The 22632-nt window shown below is 43.6% G+C and overlaps 4 protein-coding genes across 4 annotated transcripts; 1 reads left to right on the top strand and 3 right to left on the bottom strand.

The window, feature by feature from the left end:
• Positions 1–3380: 3380 nt before the first annotated feature.
• Positions 3381–7409, bottom strand: SERLADRAFT_442098 (uncharacterized protein; the record flags this gene model as incomplete). Its single annotated transcript, XM_007322664.1, has 6 exons — positions 3381–3487; positions 3539–3607; positions 3668–3784; positions 6616–6703; positions 6853–7176; positions 7230–7409. The coding sequence occupies 6 exons, from the start codon at positions 7407–7409 to the stop codon at positions 3381–3383; spliced, it is 885 nt and encodes a 294-aa protein (XP_007322726.1).
• Positions 7410–7833: 424 nt separating this feature from the next.
• SERLADRAFT_411029 (uncharacterized protein) lies at positions 7834–8527 on the bottom strand (the record flags this gene model as incomplete). Its single annotated transcript, XM_007322665.1, has 5 exons — positions 7834–7936; positions 7993–8087; positions 8268–8329; positions 8383–8454; positions 8509–8527. 5 exons carry the CDS (start codon positions 8525–8527, stop codon positions 7834–7836), a joined length of 351 nt encoding a protein of 116 aa, XP_007322727.1.
• A 6906-nt stretch (positions 8528–15433) lies between these two features.
• SERLADRAFT_399956 (uncharacterized protein) lies at positions 15434–15794 on the bottom strand (the record flags this gene model as incomplete). The annotated part of the gene is made up of 1 exon (XM_007322666.1): positions 15434–15794. A coding segment is annotated over one exon (197 nt), but the record flags the coding sequence as incomplete, so codon positions are not given.
• A 145-nt stretch (positions 15795–15939) lies between these two features.
• Positions 15940–16227, top strand: SERLADRAFT_399957 (uncharacterized protein; the record flags this gene model as incomplete). Its single annotated transcript, XM_007322667.1, has 2 exons — positions 15940–15949; positions 15974–16227. The coding sequence occupies 2 exons, from the start codon at positions 15940–15942 to the stop codon at positions 16225–16227; spliced, it is 264 nt and encodes an 87-aa protein (XP_007322729.1).
• Positions 16228–22632: the final 6405 nt, after the last annotated feature.

Raw genomic sequence — 22632 nt, forward strand, 5'->3', positions numbered from 1 at the left:
GCTTCGTGTATCTTGCAGATAGATCTGCTCTGCAATGCGAGGGTTCACATTGCGTTCTAGCAGTTCTACTGCATGTTCATTGCCAAGACCCCCTTGGATTGAGAGGGCCAGGAACCAGGTTACGAAATCATCTGTCCTTATGTTTCCTTGTTTGAAGGAACGGATTTGCTGACGCGCCCAGTCACGCTTAGCTTGCGGTTTGAAATATTTTTCGATCTCTATTTTGAGATCGTCCCAGGTGGGCCACACTCCCACAGTGTAGCACTCCTGCAATTGTACTTGGGCGTATCGACCTGCCACAGGTCCTTTTAGGCAAGATAGCACCGCAGTGGCTACCTCAAAATTGTCGGCAAACGCGTCCCAGTTTGCCTTGACCCAAATCTGGAGCTTGATCCACCATTCGGCGAATTGTGCTCTATCTCCTTCGAAGGCGCCAGGGTCAGCGACGACTTCGACTTTCTTGTTAAACTTTTTCTCTACCGAGGGGGTTGCTACAGGGGGGTTAGCCTGTATCTCGGCGAGCTGCGAGGTTAATGCAGCTATCTGCGTATGCATTGCGTGCAGTAGCGCATTCATGTCTTGGGGTTGCAATGACATGTTGACTTGTTCTCTTTGGGTAACGTAAAAATAGGTAACTGGGGGTCCCCGCTTGCTATCTGCAGATCAACCTCTTCCCAGCTGAGTATCGGATCTCAATCTCCGACTACCCACACTATAGTATTTAAAAAGGTATATAAAAATGTATTTGTAATAAACCCTGGTCCGAACGGTTGTCAGGGGGTGGTCCGCTTGTTAAGCTGTCAACCCTTCTCCAGACTGGCGGAGGCAAGTGCCTGGCCTGGTCAGAGGTATTTGAAAGTGAAGATTTGTATTCTAAATCTAATCAACAGTGGTTTCACACCGACTGCTGAGCTATAGTACTCCCCTTAACGCTGGGGGCCGCGTATCAAAGGTTTTGGGTTCTTCTCCTGAAGCACTACAAGGCCGTCGCTAGGAGCGCACCTATCTGCTATATGGGATATTCCTAACCGCTAACCAATCTCCTTCACCCTGGAGTCCGGGTGCCCAGTGGGACTCTTTGTACAAACGTGCGAGAGAGTAGAAAGAGCGAGTCCTAATGTAACAACCAAGAGTGAGTTACTCCGGCGCACACAGAACACACTATACAGAGGATGAAGTTGGGGAGTGCTTACCCCTAAGGCTGCAGTGAGTTTGTTGGTGTACAACAGGAGAACTCGCTGAGGAGTCTCCTGGATTTATTGGGGTATATATACTACTACAGGTTTGTTTGTACATGTGTACTATGTTAGAATATACTCTGACATACCAATACTCCATAGAATAATACCTCTGATTTGTAAGCCAGCCCAGTATGCAGCAGCTATTCTGTGTAAGACGTCCGTGGTTGCATGTCATGTTTAAGATCCTACATTGTATAACCTTGGCCATATAGCTCAATTGGTAGAGCAGCTGGCATGTATCCAGAAGGTTCCAGGTTCAATCCCTGGTCTGGTCATTATCCAATTTTATCATACTATACAGTTGATGAAGGCAGTGGCTGATGATGTCATAGGGCCTAGCCCGTATGGCCAGCTCCACTGCGTGAGAGAGTTAGATCTAAAAATAAAAGGAAGGCAACGCGGCGCGAGAAAGGGGAAATGCCACGTGGCATTTAAAGTATAGAGTTGGAGCGGAGAATGAAAAGAAAGGAAATGTCTGGAAATTGTGTTATTGTAACACGAAAGAGAATCACAAAAGAGCATGGGGAAGGCAAGTGACGAACCGGACCAACAACCGAGAAAAACCACCTAAAACAATTGCCTGGATCCTATGACAGGAATAATCACAGAGTAATGCACGACTATCAGTCAAACAACTGCGCGCACTTTCTGTCTACTTTCATGGACAATACAAACATATAGAGGGCTACAAGAGACATTAAAAGAGCTTTCTGCAGATATATCTTCAAGTCAGCAGGAAACAGAAGCAGTCATTGTGACTGAACAAGACATAGAAGATGCAGATGGACAACAAGGAACTCCTGCGGAACAATTGTATGCAGCATGTGCAATCAACATTGCAGAAGACATTGGGATTTTCACAGAGACAAAAGCCTGCGACGGTCTATAAAGCACCTTGTAAAGCAGTTCAGCATTGTGAGCGCAAATATGTTGACAATTTAGAAACATTTCTAACAAACATCAGCAACAATACAATACTTGCAGGGTTGGAAAAATACAATGCTTGGATTGCCCATGTACGAGACACCTGAAGGACAAGAAAATATTCAGGATATGGCAATCATTCAAAATAGCAAAAATCAAACAACTCCCACAGTAGTTGCACAACCTAACCCCATTAACATAAGCATACACAATACTCATATCCAACGCTTGAACGTAGACCAATGTATGGCACATGACATAATAGCAAACAGCACACAGAATTACCTGAATGGGTTGAAGACCAACCAAATACTCATGGTTATAAATGGGCAAGGTGGTACGGGGAAGACAACGATGTTGAATGCAATATCCAACACGTTCAAAAGATTAGGTGCAACACATCTTCTAGCCAAAACAGCAATGACCGGCGTGGCTGCAAGTTTGATCAATGGATCCACGTTACTATCCTTTAAATCCTAACAAAGTTTTGATGACAATCTTTACTATCAGATGAAAGAATTGAGCAGCTGCATATGGATCCAATGCTACAGCATGTGACCTGGCCGTCGAGTTAGGGCCTGCCGTGGAAATGAAGTCATCTAGATTGATTTCTGCACCTGTAAAAACCTGGGCTATAGGATCATGAGAATCAGAAGGGTTTATCCTCAATCAAATTGATGGTGGATTTTTCATAATGGTGAATCCCCAAACTTGTTTTCGAAGTTTAATCCTTGATTCATCCGTACCCATTACTTTAGCCCTGATGGTGGATAAGTGCCTTTTGAGTGATCTTATTGTAGGGTTTGATATGGTCTTCTTTTGGCTCTCCTCTTTGCTTGCAATTGCAAAGTCTGAGATGTTTAATGATCATATGGCTTTTTCATTTTGACGGAATGTGTTTTTGCTAAGTTGTAAACATGCAAACCAACAGACTTGTCTCTTCTGTATAACCCCAAATGCTTGGGACATGAATTGATAATCTAGTTGAAACCTCTTATCTCCATAGTGTAATGCCCATTGCACATGGAGTTCATAAGTGACCTTTTTTTTCTTGTTTGTTTCAAAGCCACCCTGCCCATATGGAAACAACCAAGGGAAAGTACCAAGCATGTGATTAGGATCCTCTGCTTGTCCCTCATAATTCATCCCTTCCTCATCAGTCCAAGGGTATTCATTGACAAACAGTAATCCTCTGATTGCATAACCTCCTTTTTTTCAGATCTTTGATACATTCGCCAATGCATGAGCAAGTAGTCCATTTTCTTGAATGTCGCTTCCAGATGCATTGACCACTTCTAGAGTTTGTAATGGTATGGTAGCCTCTTTGGGATAATTTAATAGCTGACCATGTAGGACTACGCAAATTTTCTTACCTTGCTCGGCAGAGCTGTGTTCATCATCATCATCCTCCATATCAGTAACTCCTGAAATGTTCAGATTCTCTGCAAGTCACTGGGCATGAGCTTATTTCCCCGCTAAATGTTGACAATCCTTATCTTCACTTCCGTCTGGTACATAGTTTGAACGTTCTATCTTAAGTTGATCAATGTCAGACGAATATTGAACATTGTCCATTAGCTCTGGAGGAACATTATTATCTGGTAGCAATGCAATCTTCACTGATTATTATATCAGAGTATAATGGGTTGTTATGCTGCAGGAACTTCAGTGCATCTTGCACAGCATTTCTTTGTACTAGGAACAGGCCATTCATGCATCTTTCAGGTATATTCTTTGGCCCAACAATTGTCACTCCAATAGTTGACAAAAGCACACTAAGACTGTGTGGTAAGATTGGATTGGCTACCATGTTGAGAATGTCCTTGGTTGGCAATCGGTATGTCGATACATTTTCCCTGATTCCACTATTCAAACCTTTGGCATCCCAATCTTTTGCACCAATTTTTTTTGGATAAAGCTTGATTACATGTACCACTGAGAAATATCATGGTATCAACCTCCTCTTAGTGATTGTTAACCTGCTCAGCTCAACAGGTACTTCACCCATCCATAAACCATTTGCTAGTGAAAGTCTCGGTGTTGTTTACAATGTGGTGAATAGGGAAACAGGCAGCTTTTGTGAGGTATTGACGAGACTAGGATCTTTGTTAAGCCATAAGCAAACATCAATCTTCCGCATACAGCACATATATCTTGTTTAAGTGCAGCGTTATTCGTCTGTTGTATAAATTGGCGGATATGTCCCTTGCTTTTTTCTGTATCCCCAACATCCAGAAATTTTTTGTAAGCCCGTGATGGTCCATTTGATGGGGAGGTTCTTTGTCTTCTCCCATTACACTCCTACTTCTTTTTCGATTCATACTATGTGAACCCCTTTTTTCTTCTACAGCAGTAACATATAATGCACACCATTCTTCAGGTAATTTCTCAATGACCTCAACTAGTAATTGTTTTGACCTTTTTTGCTCCCTAGTGAATGTAACAAAGTTTGATATGCGCAATATATGCTCTATTGTCAGAACTGAGAACATAGACATGATGTTTTGTTGTTGTAAAGAGTTTCGTTGCAGTCAGCCCGTCATCTTTTCCAAATTGTTCAAAACTGATGACCTGTAGAACGTGATGTCTACATTATAGTCTAGACCAGTTCTCTTATGTGGATCATGTGGAGTTTGAGTCCAGACCAAGTCATCATTTCAACTGATGATGATGGCAACCGCTGGTTCTACAATTACAACATCATCCACACTAAAGAGGTAAAGTGCCTCCTAATTTATATTATTTAAATGAATACTTCAACACAGATTTTTTTCAGCTCTTCCTTCTTACCCTTGTCATCATATTTGATGCTATCTCTTATCGTAACAACATCCGCAGCCTCTCCACTTATGTTGCATCTGCAGTATTCTTGTCCTGCATGGGCTGGAAACAATTAGGCAACGGTCATGGGTTATCACCAAGCAAACAGGCAATGAGTCTGCCATGATTATTGTTGGGAAAGTCAAGGATTTCAAGTTATTCTGTGGTCCCAATGGTAACTTTATCAATCGGTCATATGGAACTCTAGCAGGTGCAAAATTCCAATTCACCTTGGGTGTACCGGAGCAACCAGCCTTAGTCGATGATTTTAACAAGGGTTTTGACAATTTACTCAAAGTACAGTCATCTACAGCTGCCACTACGGACCGTTGTTACTTCTTAGAGGAACAAAGGCGTATTAAAACAGTCAGATTTATTACCCCTATTTTTGACAAAATTGTGATGCTTTTCCTACTCATTTATCATGTATCCTATCTCAATGAACTTCTACAGCAGCTGTTATCTCAATCAGAGGATTCTGATGTTTCTGGTTAGTTGTTTTCCACTCACAATGTTTGCCCTATGCATTCGTCACTAACTATTATGATTCAGAAAGAGTGAATTACGAGAGTGAAATGGAAACTTGGCCCGTGTCGGAGGAATACCAAGAGGACCTAATGGCCATCAAAACCCAATATATTGTTTTTGACATTTATAATGGATAACCCACTGCTTATTGCAACAACAATGCAGTGCCCTCTTTCTGCTATTGGACTTTATTTTATGGCTGTACAAACCTGTGACATTACTTACATAGCATTCATTGTTCTATCCCTTTCTTTTTCTTATTTTGACAATCTTATCCTGTACTACCTATGTAGGATTTGTGAGCGTACATTCCTTCCTTCATGTTCTTTCTCATTCTTTTTACACAGCTATACTGTGCATAGCCTACCTTTCTTTTACTATATAAACCCCTGTATTTTACCTTGTAAAAAAACAACAAGAACTCAAATCCAGACTTCTTCTCTAACTCTCAAGTTCACTAATCTGCTACTTGTGATCCAGTGTGGTCACAACACTTCCCACTGCTACTACTGTTAACTGCTGTCATTGTCACTCGTTACTTTTGAAAGTCATTGTCATCCCTTTCAATTAAAGTCCTTCTGAGCACTACAGTCTGTGCATCAGCAGCCTGCTACCACTGGGAACCTCATTATCTTGTCATTCTCAAACCTACCTTGTGTTACAATTAGCAAGGTAGTGCTTGTCCAAACTCGCTACAAAGCCCCTATCTTCTTTATTCCAACTATCCCTCCTCCTCAAAACCCACACCCATAAATCTCTGGGTTTGACTTTGAAGGATTGTTATACCTACCACCCCACAAACAACCAGAGCACCCACTGTTCTAGGAGGCAAAGCCCATAAACAAGTTCCGTGGAATCTGGGAGGATTGTGTGTTAGTTTGTTTTTGTGTGGTTTTTCTAACTACAGTTCTCATCATCAACAGCGATAATACATCTCTCTGTGAGCCGGCTTTTCCCATCTCACTAACTGTCATCAAGCCTAATAGAAAGCTAGCTTCATCACCAGCTCCCTCATCCTCTTTACCTCCCCTATCTTGTTCTCCCTCTCTCATTTGTCCTGCTACCATCCAGTTGTTGGCTCTATTGTGTTCAGACCACAAACATTCAACAGGTATGCATAATTTCTTTGACAGACTGTCTTTGCCTGCTCTGACATTGTCTGAACCCATAGCTTCTGGGTCTTGTGCCTTCTATATGCCTGGGTGAAAGTGTAGCGCCAGCCACAAATGCCTGCAGCGTCCAATAGCTTGTTAAATGAAGGTATGTTCTTTCGTCCCTTCTTTTCTTTGAAATGTCTGATGAGATTACTACAGTTAAAGTAGACTCTCCCAAAAAAAACTGTAAGTCTTGCGCGGGAGAGTGCTGTGAAGACCTTCTTCTTGTCTGAGTCATAGATGTCGTCATTTACGTAAAAGTATGCCTTGGCTGACAACATCCATCTGTTGGCCCGGTCAGGCAATCCATTAAAATCATCTATTTGTCTAAATTTGGTAGGTTTGGGTGTAGCAGTGTTGGACATGGTGCTTGTTGGTGGGATAGGAGATGGATTAGGTGCTGTGGGAAGTATCTGTGGTGTGGGTGGTGGTATTGATTGGCCTTCTGCGGCAAATTCTTCAAAATCATTTTTGTTGTAGACGTCTGCTTCAGTTACTGGGGGATTGTGCTGGGTTCTGGGTATTAGCTGTGGGTGACTTCTTGCGTAATACTGTAGCCAACATGTTCTGGCTTTGTAGAATGTGTCTGCTTGTTCCCTGTTGTGGAGTCTGGTGACGTTGGGTTGGGGAAAGGGGGGTGGTGCTGCTGTTCTTTCTTGTCTAGATAACACTGGGGGTTTTGCGGCTTGGGTAGGCTCTGCTCTAGTCTGCGCCCTGGTGGTGGGTTTCTTCCTTGTGACATTTTGTCGTCTTTTTCATCCCTTCGCTAATAAGCGTAGGATGATGTGGAATACAATTGTTTTGTTACGCCCAGAATGTACAAGCCCGGTAACAAGAGGGATTTCCGGCAATGAAGCGGTTTCCGATAAGCCCGTAGGTAACGGGTTTGAGACGTACTCTGATGAACAGGGCTTTACTGATGAATACCAAGTTGCACTGTTGAAGCGTACAATCATATTGGAGATGTTTACTACAATACAAGCATCTATATATACTGTCATACTTTAGGGTAGGTGTTTGTGTTGAACAAACAATGACCGGTGAGAAACCGTAACAGGTAACTAGTGTGGGAATAAGAATGAGTAGCAGTGCATAGCTACTCAGAGAAGAAAATAAAGTCCTTAAGAGACATAGTTCATAACAGGAGGTGGAAAAATGGCAGTTTTTTATGGATTGCTCTTCACCATGCAAGAATTAGCATGCAAACCTATTGGAGTGGGCCCCTTACTGGATAAACCAGTCATTTTGATAGTGACAGTGTTAAATACACTGGGAGATACACAGGTTAGTTGCAAGACAAAAGAGAACAAGAAACAAAAACTTACTGTAAGAGTAGGCTGCAGAGATGAACAACCCTGGCATCAAAGCCGTTTTGGTTCATTCCAGTAGCATCCAGGCAGCAAAACTCAAAGAAAAAAACCTGGTGGACAAGATCCAATAATGCCAATGGTCAATATCTATATGGAGTCCAGAAAAATTGAAGCACATGTTGTGTCTTCATGGGGCCCTGATTTCCACAAGGCGTACAATCAGATGGGATGATTACAACAAAGGCTACCAGAAAATATACCTCTCATAGCTGTAACAGCCACACTAATACCTGGTCAAGAAACCATAGCTGTGTGCAGTGCTCTTGGTCTGGCTGAGGGTCAGTACTACCACCTACAATAGTTTTGTGAGCACGTGAATATTCAAGTGGTTGTTGAGTCACTCACCCATAGCACTGGCAGCCGAGACTTCCCTGAAATCCCATTGGTTCTGAACCCAGGCAAAAAGGTGGTGGTATACTGCAATACAATTGAGTTAACATATTGTGTCACAATTTTTATCTGGGCACTTACCAGAGGCTGAACGATCCATGGCCATCCGACTTTGGTACTCAGTGACTTCCACAGCCTACAACCACAAGACCCTACAATTATTTGAAGGCAACCCTGGTACTCAAGTCATTATTGTGACGGTAGCCTTTGGGATGGGAATTAATAGGAGGAATATCCAAAAGGTAGTAATTTATGGTTTACCTTCTTTGTTGAGCAGCTTGGTGCAGCAAAAAAGAAGGGCAGGGCGAGACCAGATGATGATGCTGTCTGCATAACCTATGTAGAAGTGTCAGTTATCAGCAACATCACTGTACACCTACAAGGAAAAATGTTGAAGCCACAATGAGTCCAATGTAAACAGACAGTCCAAACAACACCAGCAAGTGAGCCAGAAATGAAACCCAACTTGGTGCGCTTTTTCAGCAATCATGTAAATGGCAGCTGCCTGCAGATTGCTATCAACAACATTTACCAGAATCCAGGCAATCAATCACTCACTGATTGGCCTCACTGTGAGGCGTTTATCTCTGTGTAGCCCGTGTGAACCGTACTGCCCACTGAACTCAAACTGCCCCAACCAGCTTCACTGCAGCTCCCAGAATCCACTCGAGCAAATGGCAAGTGCAAAGTCTTCAGTCCTTCACTCCCGCTGCCACTCACCAAAAACACCGTCAAGCGTGTGTCACGATAACACAATTTTCGGACCTTTCCTTTATTTTCATTCTCCGCTTTAACCTTGTACTTTAGCTTTCACACATGGTGCCATGCGGCACTTCCCCTTTTTGTTCAAATTCTCCTTTCTCGCACCGCATTGCTTTCTTCTTATTTTTAGATACAACTCTCTCACACAGTGGAGCTGGTCATGCGGGCTAGGCCCCATGACATCATCAGCCACTATATTTACCAACTGTATAGTACATAAGTACAAACAACTCTGTATTAGTATATATACCCCAATGAATCCAGGAGACTCCTCAGCGAGTCCTCCTGTTGTTAACCAACAAACTCACTGCAGCCTAAGGGGTAACCACTCCCATCATTTTCTTTATAGTGTGTTTCTGTGTGCGCCAGAGTAAGTCACTCTTAGTTGTTACATTAGGACTTGCTTTCTCTACTCTCTTGCACGTTTGTGCAAAAAAGTCCCATTGGGCACCCGGACTCCAGGGTGAAGGAGATTTGGCTATTGTTTGGGAATATCCCATATAGCAGATAAGTGCGCTCTTTGCAACGACCTTGTAGTGCTTGGGAGAAGAAACAATACCTTTGATACGCGGCCCCCAGCGTTAAGGGGAGTACTTAGCTCAGCAGTCGGTGCGGAACCACTGTTGATTAGAATTCACATACAAAAACTTCACTTTCTCTTTCCTCTGACCAGGCCGGGCACTTGCCTCTGCCAGTCTGGAGAAGGGTTGACAGCTTAACAAGCGGACCACCCCCTGACAACCGTTTGGACCAGGGTTTAATACTATAACTTTTATATACTTTTCAAATACTAGGCCTTGAGACCATGCTATAGATTTGAAAGACACCTTCAAACCGAGAAAAGGACACATGATACCACTCTCTGCTCCAGAAAGAGATGAGGTATCAAGTTTGTTTCATAGACAAACAGCTTAGGAAGGGTTACATCAGACCTTCCAAAAGCCCCATGACGTCCCTGGTGTTCTTCATTCCTAAAAAGGATGGTAAGAAGCATATGATTATGGACTATTGTTACGTGAATGAGCACACGGTTAAAAATGCGTATCTGCTGCCTTTGATCAGTCAGCTAGTAGACAAATTGGTGGTGCCAAAGTCTTAACAAAGATGGGTCTCAGATGGGGGTACAATAATGTACGAATCAAAGAAACAGATGCTTGGAAGGCCGCGTTCACGTGCCACTGAGGATCCTTTGAACCCCTCGTTATGTTCTTTGGGTTGACTAATTCACCGGCAACCTTCCAGAGCATGATGAACGAGATCTTTGCGGATATGGAAAACTGTGTAGTCATTTAAATTTACAATTTATTAATATTTACAAAGTTGGACAATGAGGCTGAGCACAACAGGATTGTCCAAGAAGTCCTTCAATGCTTACAGGAATGGGACCTATTCGTCAAACCCAAAAAATGTAATTTTAAAGTGAAGGAAGTAGACTTCCTTGGTATGATCATAGGCCAGAATGGAATTAGGATGGATCCTGAAAAAGTTCAAGCTACCTTGGATTGGCCAGAACCTACTCGCGTCAAAGGAGTTAGGGCCTTCCTTGGCTTAGGCAATTTCTACCAAAGGTTTATCAAAAACTTCGCAAAAATCACGAGACCGTTGAACGATCTCACAAAAAAGGACATTGTTTGGCACTGGGGCGCCAAAGAACAAGAAGCTTTTGATAAGCTTAAACAGGCATTTACAACAACACCCATATTAGCATTTCCAGAATTAGACAAAGAGTTCCGGCTAGAAACCGGCTCTTGTAATTTTGCTACTGGGGCTGTTTTGTCCATTAAATGCCCTGACAATCTTTGGAGGCCTTGTGCCTATTTATCGCATAGTTTGTTGCCTACAGAGCGCAACTATTAAATATACGACAAAGAGATGCTGGCCATCATTAGAGCTCTAGAGCACTGGCGGCACTACTTAGATATTGCCTTCTTCTTATTTTTAGATACAACTCTCTCACACAGTGGAGCTGGTCATGCAGGCTAGGCCCCATGACATCATTAGCCACTATCTTTATCAACTGTATAGTACATAAGTACAAACAACTCTGTAGTAGTATATATACCCCAATAAATCCAGGAGACTCCTCAGCGAGTCCTCCTATTGTATACCAACAAACTCACTGCAGCCTAAGGGGTAACCACTCCCATCATCTTCTTTATAGTGTGTTTTTGTGTGCGCCAGAGTAAGTTACTCTTGGTTGTTACAAATCCCCTACCTGCCCACAGTGATCCTGAAACAGAATACTATGAAGACTCATCAGCTTCATCCTCTCCAATCAGTGAATTAGAAGAGTTAGTTTTAGCAGTTGACAATGTAGCCTTTGAAATCTCCCAACTTTGCCAATACATTGCACTTATTAAAGGACACATTCACAGCTGCTCAAGGATTCTTGTGGGAATCAGATCAAGTGTCCAAAGAATTATTCAGATTTAATTTGATTCACCTGAAGCACTGCCCAATCAAGATCTACAAACAGAGAATTCTAGAAACCCCTTGTTGGAACAACAGCTCATGGAGACGTGAACTCAGACAACAAGTAGCAAACTACAAAACTGCTCTCCTAGTGTTAGCAGATGGAATCTCCCCACACCTTTTGTAACAACCAAGAGTTAGTTACTCTGGTGCACACAGAACACGCTATAAGGAAGATGATAAGGGAGTGGTTACCCCTTGAGCTGCAGTGAGTTTGTTGGTATACAACAGGAGGACTTGCTGAGGAGTCTCCTGGATCTATTGGGGTATATATACTACTACAGGGTTGTTTGTACATGTATACTATACAGTTGATAGAGATAGTGGCTGATGATGTCATGGGGCCTAGCCCGTATGGCCAGCTCCACCGTGTGAGAGAGTTGTATCTAAAATAAGAAGAAAGGCAACACGGCGTGAGAAGTTTGGAAAAAAGGGGAAGTGCCGCGTGGCACCATGTGTGAAAGCTAAAGTACAAGGTTAAAGCGGAGAATGAAAATAAAGGAGAGGTCCAAAAATTGTGTTATTGTAACACCTTTATCATTTACAGAACTATATTGAAACCCCACAGCTTGCATTTACACCAGGACAAGACACTATCATACACCAAAGTTGGTTGGTACTTACTCTCTTTCTGCTATTGGACTTTATTTTATGGCTATACAAACCTGTGACATTACTCACAGCATTCATTGTGCTATCCCTTTCTTTTCCTTTTTTTGACAATCTTATCCTGTACTACCTACGCAGGATTTGTCAGCATACATTCCTTCCTTCACATTCTTTCACATCCGTTTTGCACAGCTATACTGTGCATAGCCTACTTTTTTTTCACTATATAAACCCCTGTATTTTACCTTGTAAAATAACAACAAGAAATCCAATCCAAACTTCTCCCAAGTCCACTTCTTACTGCTACTTGTGATCCAGTGTGATCACAACACTTCCCACTGCTACCACTGTTAATTGCTGTCATTGTCACTCGTCACTTTTGAATGTCATTGTCATCCCTTTCAATTAGAGTCCTTTTGAGCACTACAGTTTGTGCGTCAGGAGCCTGCTATCACTGGGAACCTCATTATCTTGTTATTCTCAAACCTACCTTGTGCTACAATTAGCAAGATAGTGCTCGTCTATACTCGCCACAAAGCCCCTATCTTTTATCTTCCAACTATCCCTCCTCCTCAAAACCCACACCCATAAATCTCTGGGTTTGACTTTGAAGGATTGTTATACATACCACCCCACAAACAACCAGAGCACCCACTGTTCTAGGAGGCAAAGCCTATAAACAAGTTCCATGGAATCTGGGAGGATTGTGTGTTAGTTTGTTTTTGTGTGTGGTTTTCTAACCACAGTTCTCATCATCAACAACAGAAGAGAGATCCACTTTCTACTCCACTATGGAATTATCATCCATTGAAGACCTTACTCCACACCCTACCTAGAAATCCTTGAAGCTTTCCTTGCACCGTCAAAAATTAATGTATACATCACAGCATCCTTTGATCCTGTCCCTCTCAAAAGACTCTTTTTCTTACACCTGAGCAGAACAACACCTTGAACCCCCGAGATTATCTCAAAACAGGAGTCCACATATTGGTTGTCACCCTTTATTGCCGCAACAAGATACACAGGATAGTTGCTTGCATTTTGCAGTTCTGCAAACTTGTGTTTATAATTGGACAGAAGATCCTTGAAGGAAGAAACTGAGAACATGATCAGAGACAGATCAGAAATGTCTGCAGATTATTCAGAGAATACCAAGACTATGGAAAGGAGGTATTCAACTTAGCCATTTGTCACCCTACAAACCGCTTTATTGTTACAAAAATCAATAATGAGTTCTGGGACTACTCATTTGAGACAATAACTGAATCTACTCACAGTACAGACCAGAGTTTCAGCTCCAAAAAGGAAATTATTCTTACATCCCTCCCGTTCCATCCCTGATAGAAGAAAACATCCTCATTGAAAGATCTACTTCTCCAGACATGTCCAACTTGGACAGTAATTCTACCACTAGCTCACAGGTGGAAAGAAACCTGGATAAAGAAGAAAATATTTTTGGATTTACTTCTACAGATTGGAGCAATGATTTTGATTACAGTTCAAATTAAATAAACCCTTTTTCAAAGTGTTTTCTGAATACTGCAACCCGAAGCCACCAATTAAACCAGAGACGCCTCCTAGACAAACACAATCTCTCCCACCTCGATATCCACCTCCACCTCCTATCCCACCGGAATCCTCATCCATGTCTAACCCCACCACATAATTACACGGCAAAGTAATTTCTGCAGCCAAACCCTTTGAATTCAAAGGAGAGAAGGCACTTCAGTCAACCTCTTTTCATAGCCTCTTAGGTTGATCAGTTACTGTTCAATGATATGTTTGAGAGGCCTTTATCCTGGGATTATCCCATAGGCAGGTAATCCATACAGAACTCCCTTGAGTTAAGGTCATCCAAGGACAATTTGAGAATCCTGGAACTCCCAAGTGGTGTCAGGGGTCCTAGTATTGATTTAAATTTTGAGATTTGTATATCCTATATTATAACAAGGTAGGACTATCCTAGGATATTATTAAAATCAAAGTGTTCTATAATAGTTAACAAGGTGTACTTTAGGATTTATATACATGGTAGTCCAATTACTTCCCAGATGCTCCACCAGGATGTCCTTACTATACCCTGGATGTTCTTTGGGAGTACCTGTATGGTGTCCACAATACTCAACAAGACTACCCTGGGCACTACTTGTGTCCCACTAGGCATCCCAGATGCTCTAGTAGGATGTCCCTATTATACCCTAGATGTCCTTTGATAGTATCTACACATTGTAAAGAATATCCAATAAGACTATTATTTGTACTGCTGGTATCTAAATAGTCCTCTAAAATATTCTTATTTGTACCTGGATGTTCTTTGAAAGTACCAGACAGTGTTCAGATTATCCAAAGAAACTAATATTTGTACAATTAGTGTCCCAATGGTCATCTAAAATTTCTCAATTGTGTCCTGGATGTTTTTTTGGAGTACCTGTATGGTGTTCACAACATCCAATAAGACTATCCTGGGTCCCAATCTTACATAGGTATCCTTTAAAAGTACCTGTACACTGTCTGGAATATCCAATGAGACCACTGGGTATCCCTGATGCTTCTATTGTTACGCACAAAGTGCTAAACAAAGTCTGAGGGTTCGTCAAGGTTTGTAAAGAGACTTATCCAAAGACAAGTTCGAGAACGTAGTTCTGAGTGGAGGTTTTCCAACGGGAGTTGGTCTTTTTGTGAATAGAAGTCTGATCTTAGGAGTCTAGCTTTGTAAGTGTAAACTGCGTAGAATCGTATTAGAGAATACTACTGCTGTTACATGGTATTTATAATGGAAAGGAATCGGTGATAGGAGTTAGGTCCTATCTAGGGCAGGTCTGTCTGTTGAGGACTAAGTACTATAATAGGTACTGTGAATGTAAGAGGAATGGAAGTGTACGTGAAGGAAATGAGTCATTGGTCCAATGGTATAACCGATGAGTAAAAGGAAATGAGTAGTTCTTAAATGTCTAATAGAGATTGTAACATTACCCCCTTACTTGCTCCGAGTTTCACCGAAATTCGGTACCTTCGCCGTCCATATTGTAACTGTTGTTGTAGCTGACATCTCCATGTAATCCTTCCATCAGAATCCGGTCCTTGTCTTCCCTGTGGATGGGGCACCAATTGAAACTATGTCCCGGTGCACGACGGTCACAGTCGGGGCAATAGTAGGCTTTGCAATAGTATGTGCGATGATCGCTCCAACCGCAGTTTTGGCAGTATGGAGCATTGTTACAAACACCTTCATGGTATCTTTGTCGGGTGTTGGATGAGGTGTTGGATTGGGGAGTGGTTGGATCATCATCTCCCAGGTCGTACGTTCCTGCGTACAACTGATCAATCATGGCTGCATCGTCATCTACATTGATTGGGTTAGAGGGAGAGCCAGTCTCAGGCCTGTGCATTGCGCCAGGCGGACTGTCTTTCTGTCCCTTTGACATACAAGACTGCCGTTTTGATGGAGTTCTGGCGGCGGGGATCTGGAGTATCACCTCTTGCCGGCTGCGTCGGGCTCCTTGTCGGTTCGTCAGGCGACAGGTTTGGGTGTTTGGTACTGGTCAAGGTGGAGATGATGGGGGAGACGGTGGTTTTGGGTTTGACCCAATAGAACGGGGACTGGAGTGGCTCGACTCTTGTGAGATTGGGCTGGTTGGGACGGTGGGAATATATTTTTCCTCCGACGGGATGGGCGTAGGTCGACGGGTGATGATGTGGTAAGTGCGCTCTGGGGTAACACTGGTCTGGTCTGGGTGCGACAGGGACCGGAGGGACACACCGGGTGGAGGAGTACTCGTACAACCGTCTCGCTCTATCCGCGTGCAAGCTTTGTTTAGCAATGTCCTCCCGCCTGATTCCAAATATTCCTTTGCCAAGTCCATCTGCCCATTCGAGGAGCTCATCCTCAAGCGTTGTTCCAAAGATTCCAAAACTAACTTTTCCATCCGGAGTGCCCGACAGATACTCAAGTCCTGACTGTTGAGCCGCGAATGCTTGCTTTCCAATGAATGTATTGAGTCTATGGCTTTTAGGAGTTCATCAGCTATGAGGTCTATGGCAAGGAAGGTATGCATGGAAGAAAGAGTGTGATACGCATGGGGGCAGCGTTTTTCGGTCTCGTACAAGAGATAGGTATAGGCGTCTTTTGCTGACATTAATTCTATGGCGTCAGTGACGTCGGCTTGGTTGTGCCGTTGCCCACGGGCAAACGACACTCGTTTGTCGGCTAGCAAGTTGGTGTCGCCGGGTATCGAGTAGATGGTGATAGGGAAGCCGGTGGAGTTAGAAGTAGACATGTTTTGTGTTGAGAGACAGTGGATTGTTGGTAGTGGGGTGATTGTCTCTTCAATGCAGCTTGTGGTCCTTCTTATAGGCTTCCAATATCTCCGCAGCATTGGTTAAATGTTCTTCCGGTTCCCATGAGTTTTTGGAATGAGGGTAATGGCGCCGTTTAATCAGGTAGCGGCGCCTGCATTTCCAGGGTTTGTGTCTAAGAATACTTTCTACTTCCTATTCCTCTTCTTCGTTGACCAGGTCAGGTGGTGGTCGGATAAAGTTCGGGCCGTGAGTGTTGGTTTCCGTATATGGCGTGAGAAGGGATGCGTGGAAAACATTGTGTATCTTCCAATGGGGAGGCAGGGATAGTCGGTAGTTCACTGGGGAAATCTTTTCTTGGATGTGGAAAGGTCCGATGCGTTTCATGTTGAACTTCTTGTATTCGGTGGCTTTTTCTAGCAGGTTGGTGTTCTCTAACGGAGAATTGCGTGAACTTTCCATTGTTTCGTTTCATCATCTTGTTTCTCGCGAGTTTGTGTGCTTTTAGGGTGTTTTCCCTTGCCCTAAGCAGTTTGGATAATTGTTTTTCCACTGATGGGATATTCGTGGATCTGTGTTTAGTCAGGATTCCTTGGGGTTCATATTCCATAAGGAGGTAGAATGGTGATTGGTTGTTTGTGGAGTGTGGTCTTTGGTTGTGACAGAATTCAGCGGTAGTAAGGTATTTTGCCCAGCTGTGTGGTTGGTTCTGGCAAAATATGCGGAGGTAGATCTCCAGTTCTTGATTGGATCGTTCTGTTTGTCCATCCGTCTGGGGATGGTACGCAGAGGAGAGTGCGGTTTCAATGTTCAGGAGTTTGTGGAGTTCTCTGGATACTTCAGAGGCGAACTGTGGTCCCCTGTCGGATATGAGTTTATCGTGCAATCTAAATTGTTTGAAGATGGAATCGTGAAAGATTCGTGCGGTTTCGAGTGCATCAATGGTTTTATGACAAGGTGAGAGGATTACCCCCTTACTAAGTCCTTGGTCTACCACGACTATTATACTGTCGTATCCTGAAGATTCTGGTGAATCAGTTATGAAGTCTACAGATAGGTACTTCATTGGTTCTGCGGTTTTTGGGGTCTGGTTTGGGATTAATGGTACGGTGGTGGGATGTGTGTTTACTTTTGCTTGTTGACAGGTTGCGCATCCTTTCACGTATTCTTCCACTTGTTTCATCATTCCTGGCCACCAATAGGCCTTTTTGATCAACTGGTAGGTTTTGAGCCTTCCTGGGTGTCCTGCGGACAGGGAGTCGTGGTGATCTTTGATGATCGTCTTTTGTTCTTCTACTTCGTCAATTAGTAATTTATTTTGATAAAAGAACTGTCCTTCTTCTTTTCTCCAATCATCTTTCTTTGTTCTTCCTGGATAATTATTGTTTGTGAGCATGGCTTGCCCGACTGTGTTTTTAATTGTTTGTGCGTGATACAGGAACACTGAGGCGGGTATCATTGGCGTGTCATCGTCATCTCCTTCTATTTTGATGTATAAATCAGGTCTTCTTGAGAGTGCGTCGGGTACCACCATGTGGGTTCCTGGTACGTGCTCCAAGGTGTAATTGTATTGTGACAGTTCCAGCTGCCATCTTCTTTGTCGCGGTGTCAGTTTCCTAGCTTCTTGCCAGTACGTCAGGTTCTTGTAATCTGTCAGGATTTGGATTGTGTGGGGGCTTCCCAAAAGTAAGTGTTTCCACTCTTTTAAAGCTCTCATTACCGCTAATAACTCTTTGTCGTAGATCTTGTAGTTCTTTTCAGCGGGGGATAGAGTTTTGGAGAAAAATGCACATGGGTGCCATTGTCCTTGGTCATCGGGTTGCATTAATACAGCTCCTGTGGCGTGTTTGCTGGTATCTGCAGCAATCTTTGACGGTTTTGAGGAGTCGGGAATTTGTGTTACGGGGGATTTGAGGAATTTTTGTTTCATTAATTTGACAGCGTCATCTTCAGTTTGGGTCCAGTTCCACTTCCTATCCTTTTCTAGTAAGGCATTCAGGGGTCTGGCAAGGTCAGAGTAATGACCGATAAACTTCCTGTAGAAGTTTCCGTAACCTAAGAACTTCCTTACGCCTTTGGTGTCTTTCGGGATTGGCCAATCGCGGATCCCAGCGATTTTGGCTGGATCCATCGATACCTGATTGTGGGAAACAATCATTCCTAAGTATTCAATGGTTTCTGCTTTGAAGGTGCATTTTTCTAGTTTTAGGAATAGGTCGTTATTGCGTAGTCTTTGTAGAACCTGTTTTGTTCGGATTCGGAGTCTTTCGATGTTCGTGTCAAAGATGAGGATGTCATCCATGTATATGATCATCCAACCTTCATCAATGTAGTCTTTGAATTTGTTGTTCATCAGCCTTTGGAATGTTGCCGGTGAATTGCACATGCCAAAGAACATAACCGTTGGTTTGAACACTCCCTTGCTGGTTTTAAACGCAGCTTTCCATTCGTCTCCTTCTTTTATCCTTACGTTGTTGTATCCCCAACATAGATCTAGTTTCGTAAAGATGATGGCTCCTTTCAAATTTTCAATGAGGTTGGGTATCAGGGGTAATGGATAGGGGTCTTTCACGGTATATGTGTTCAGTTTTCTGTAATCTTGGCACGGTCGGAGCGATCCATCCTTCTTGCCGATGAAGAAGAAAGGGGACACTTGTGGCGACTTGCTCGGCCTAATGTATCCCTTTCTGTAGTTTTCCGTTAAGAACTCTGTTAATGCTTTGTCTTCCTTTGGTGCCAATGGGTATAACTTGCAATCTGTTGGTACCAATTCTGGTTTCATATTGATTGCATGATCGTATTCCCGTCGCTTGGGGAGTCTTTCCGACTTCTTTTTGTCAAAGACGTCCAAATACCCTTTATATTCATTCGGGAGGTTATGCTCCTTCTTTTCTCTGTGTATTTGCGCGTGTTCCATTGCTGAGTTAACCTTTAATTGAATTGTGGTTCGAGGATAGGGTGTTTGGTTGGATACGTATCTATGAATGGTTTCATACACATCTTTGTTTACTGCGGTTATCCTGATTTTTGTTTCTGTGGTTGTTTGGTTCATCCTGATGGCGTGTTTGTCTGAGTTTGGTAATTCCTTGTCTTTCCAGTTAATGACGGGATTGACTTTTTGTAACTAGGGAAATCCCAGTAATACGTCTTCTCCGTCTAGTCCGGTCAATAGGAACTTTGTGAACCTGTTTTGTCCTCCTGCATCTATCCTCTGATAGGTGCAGTGCGTAATTTTTCCGTTTTTGTTTGTGGTTCCGTCAACATTTTTACATGTTATAGGAGTTGGGAGTTTTTGGAGGGGGAGTCGGTGTCTGATGGCGAATTTGGTGTCAATGAAGTTGTCTGTAGCTCCTGAATCTATCAGGGCTTTGGTTCCGATGGTTTTCTGTTTCAATGAGTAATTGATTTGTAAAGAATTGGCATTGATTGTTGCTATTATTACAGTTGCCATTTTTGGCGGTACTAACATCGGGGTAGTCCGTCGTTTTAAAAACCCTCGTCTTCCAATTCTTTCATTGCCTCTGTTCATTGATCTTCTCCTAACTCTCTCCACATCCTCATGATGTTTTGGACCCTGTCTTCTTCTACCACTGTTTTGGTGTCATCTTCCATTTCGGTTTGACGTACCTTTCTTTCGGGAGTCTTTCCTTTGTTCCTACAATTCCTTCCTATGTGTCCTTTCTCGTTACATATGAAGCATCTTCCCTCTTCCCTCCTTGATTCTTCTTCGTCTTTGGTTAATCTTCTGGTGCTGGTGGATGGTCCACTTTTGCGGTTTCTGTCGTTCTGTCTTTTTCTGTTTCTGGTGCCCCACGCTCCTTCCGAGATAGCGTTGGCACTGATCCAGTTAGCGTCTAGGTTCGCTACTGTGCTCATCCAGTCTTCGATGGTGAGTAGTTCCTTTCCGGTGAGTGCCCCATGAAGGAGGGGTGGCCAGATAGCCTTTTGATAGACCATGATCATGGCTTCGTTGTTGATGCCGCTTTTCCCAGCATCTAGCATGAACCTTGAGTTAAATGCTACTGCATTTTCTCCTTGTTCCATCTTCATTTTCATCAAGGCGGCCGAGGCCGTTCCTTTGATGTTTGCCGTTCTGAAACTGGCTGTGAAGGTTTTCATGAAGTCTGCCCATGTGGGGTAGGCATTCTTTGCTTTGTATTCGGTCACCTTGGCTTTGCTCCATGAGGCGGTGTTGCCATCCTTCATGTAGCTGAGGGCCACATATACCTTTTTCTTGTCGGAGTTGTAGATGGTGTCGTTGATATCAAAGTGTAGATCGGTGGACGATATCCACCTTTGGGCTTTATCTGGGGTTCCATTGAAGTCATCGATTTTCCCGATCATTGTGGGTTTGGGGGCTGCAGCATTAGACATGGTGTGTGGTGGTGGGATATGGGATGGAGCAGGTGTGGCAGGGAGTATCTGTGGAGTGGGAGGTGGTACTGGGTCGCCGCGTGCTGCAAACTCTTCAAAGTTGTTCTCGTCGTAGATGTTTTCTACGGTTACTGGGGGATCGTGTTGTGTTGTGGGCAGTAGCTGTGGGTGGCTTCCTGCGTAGTACTGTAGCCAACGTGTTCTGGCTTCGTAGAAAGCGTCTGCTTGTTCTCTGGTGTGGAGTCAGGTTACTGTTAGTTTTGGTGATTCTGCACCTTTGTGCTAACTATATATTTTCATTCCTTTCTCTATCTATTCTTCTATCATTCACTATTGATTGTGTTCTCTATTATTTTGCCTTTGTGGCTGCTTTGTTTACCTTTGTTTACAAAACTTCAGACAGTACTGTTAGAAAACGCGAGTCGACAAAGACAAGCGTCGTACGAAGGGAAAGTATGGCGCAGGACACCATACTAGGAAAGTGTAGTGGTAGGATGGCCCGTGCGTTTTGATGGGGCAATTTACCCCCTTAGTTATACTTCCGTTCGAGTTTAAAAACCTTCGTAGCAACGATTGCCCACCTCAGAGCTTCGCCCACGAAGTCTGAGGTGAGGATCTTATACCTTCCTTATTTTTTGTGATATACTTACTCTGTACCTAGCATTTGGTTTATATTAGGTACGCGAATACATTCTCAGAGCTTCGCCCACGAAGTCTGAGCATTTGGTTTATATTAGATCTCTTTGAGGTTATGAGCCCTGCGAGTGAGACAACGTACCTTGAAAAAGACACCCTTGGGGTGCCAAAGCTCGAGCCGGATGGCTCGAACTGGTCGATGTACAAAACTCGCCTCGAATGGGCCCTTGCTGACCGAGACTGCGTCGAGCACCTCCATGGCACAGCAAAAAGGCCGATACCACTATCCCAGACCACTAGCCAGACTGCTGGCCAGGCCACAGCGACGACATCTCCTCCTGCAACAGTCAGCAAGGCTGATCAAGAAGCACTTGATGCCTGGCTAAAAAAGGAGTACCGCGCGCGAAATATATTAGGTCGCACCATACCTGATTCGACGCTGCGAAGGATCCTAAACAAACCCACCGTCGCCGACATGTGGGTCATGATCTGCCAAGAAAACGAGAACAAAACGGAGCTAGTTCAGTCCGAGCTAAGAGAAAGGTTGTCGAACCTACGCTGCACCGAGAAAGGAGACTTGCGCGCACATTTGGACAAGATTCGCGCGCTATGGGAACAGCTCAGCGCAGCAGGAGTCCAACTAGCAGACAAAGAACTCACCTCCAGCATCATCATGTCTTTGCCGCACTCATACGCCACCTACGTGTCGCACCTGTCAGCGTCTGCCCATATGTCAAAGCAGACCTTGGACCCAGAGACACTGATCTCGTACCTTCTCCAAGAATACGACCGACAGACCATATTCAGAAAACGCCCGACAGCGAAATCAGAGGACATCGCTATGTCAGCCACCGGAGGACAAGGATCGTCCAAACGTGGAAGTCGAGGCGGAAGAGGTCGCTACAAGAAAGGAAAATCATCTGGCGGCAGAGACGACAAGGATACCAGCGAGCTTGAATGCTGGAACTGCGGTGGAAAGGGACACAGGTCACACCAGTGTCCCAGTGAGAAGCGTGAGCGCTCCACAAAGAATGAGTCAAAAGGGGACTCACCAGG

This window comes from Serpula lacrymans (genome assembly GCF_000218685.1).
Source record: "Serpula lacrymans var. lacrymans S7.9 unplaced genomic scaffold SERLAscaffold_13, whole genome shotgun sequence".
NCBI lineage: Eukaryota > Fungi > Basidiomycota > Agaricomycetes > Boletales > Serpulaceae > Serpula > Serpula lacrymans.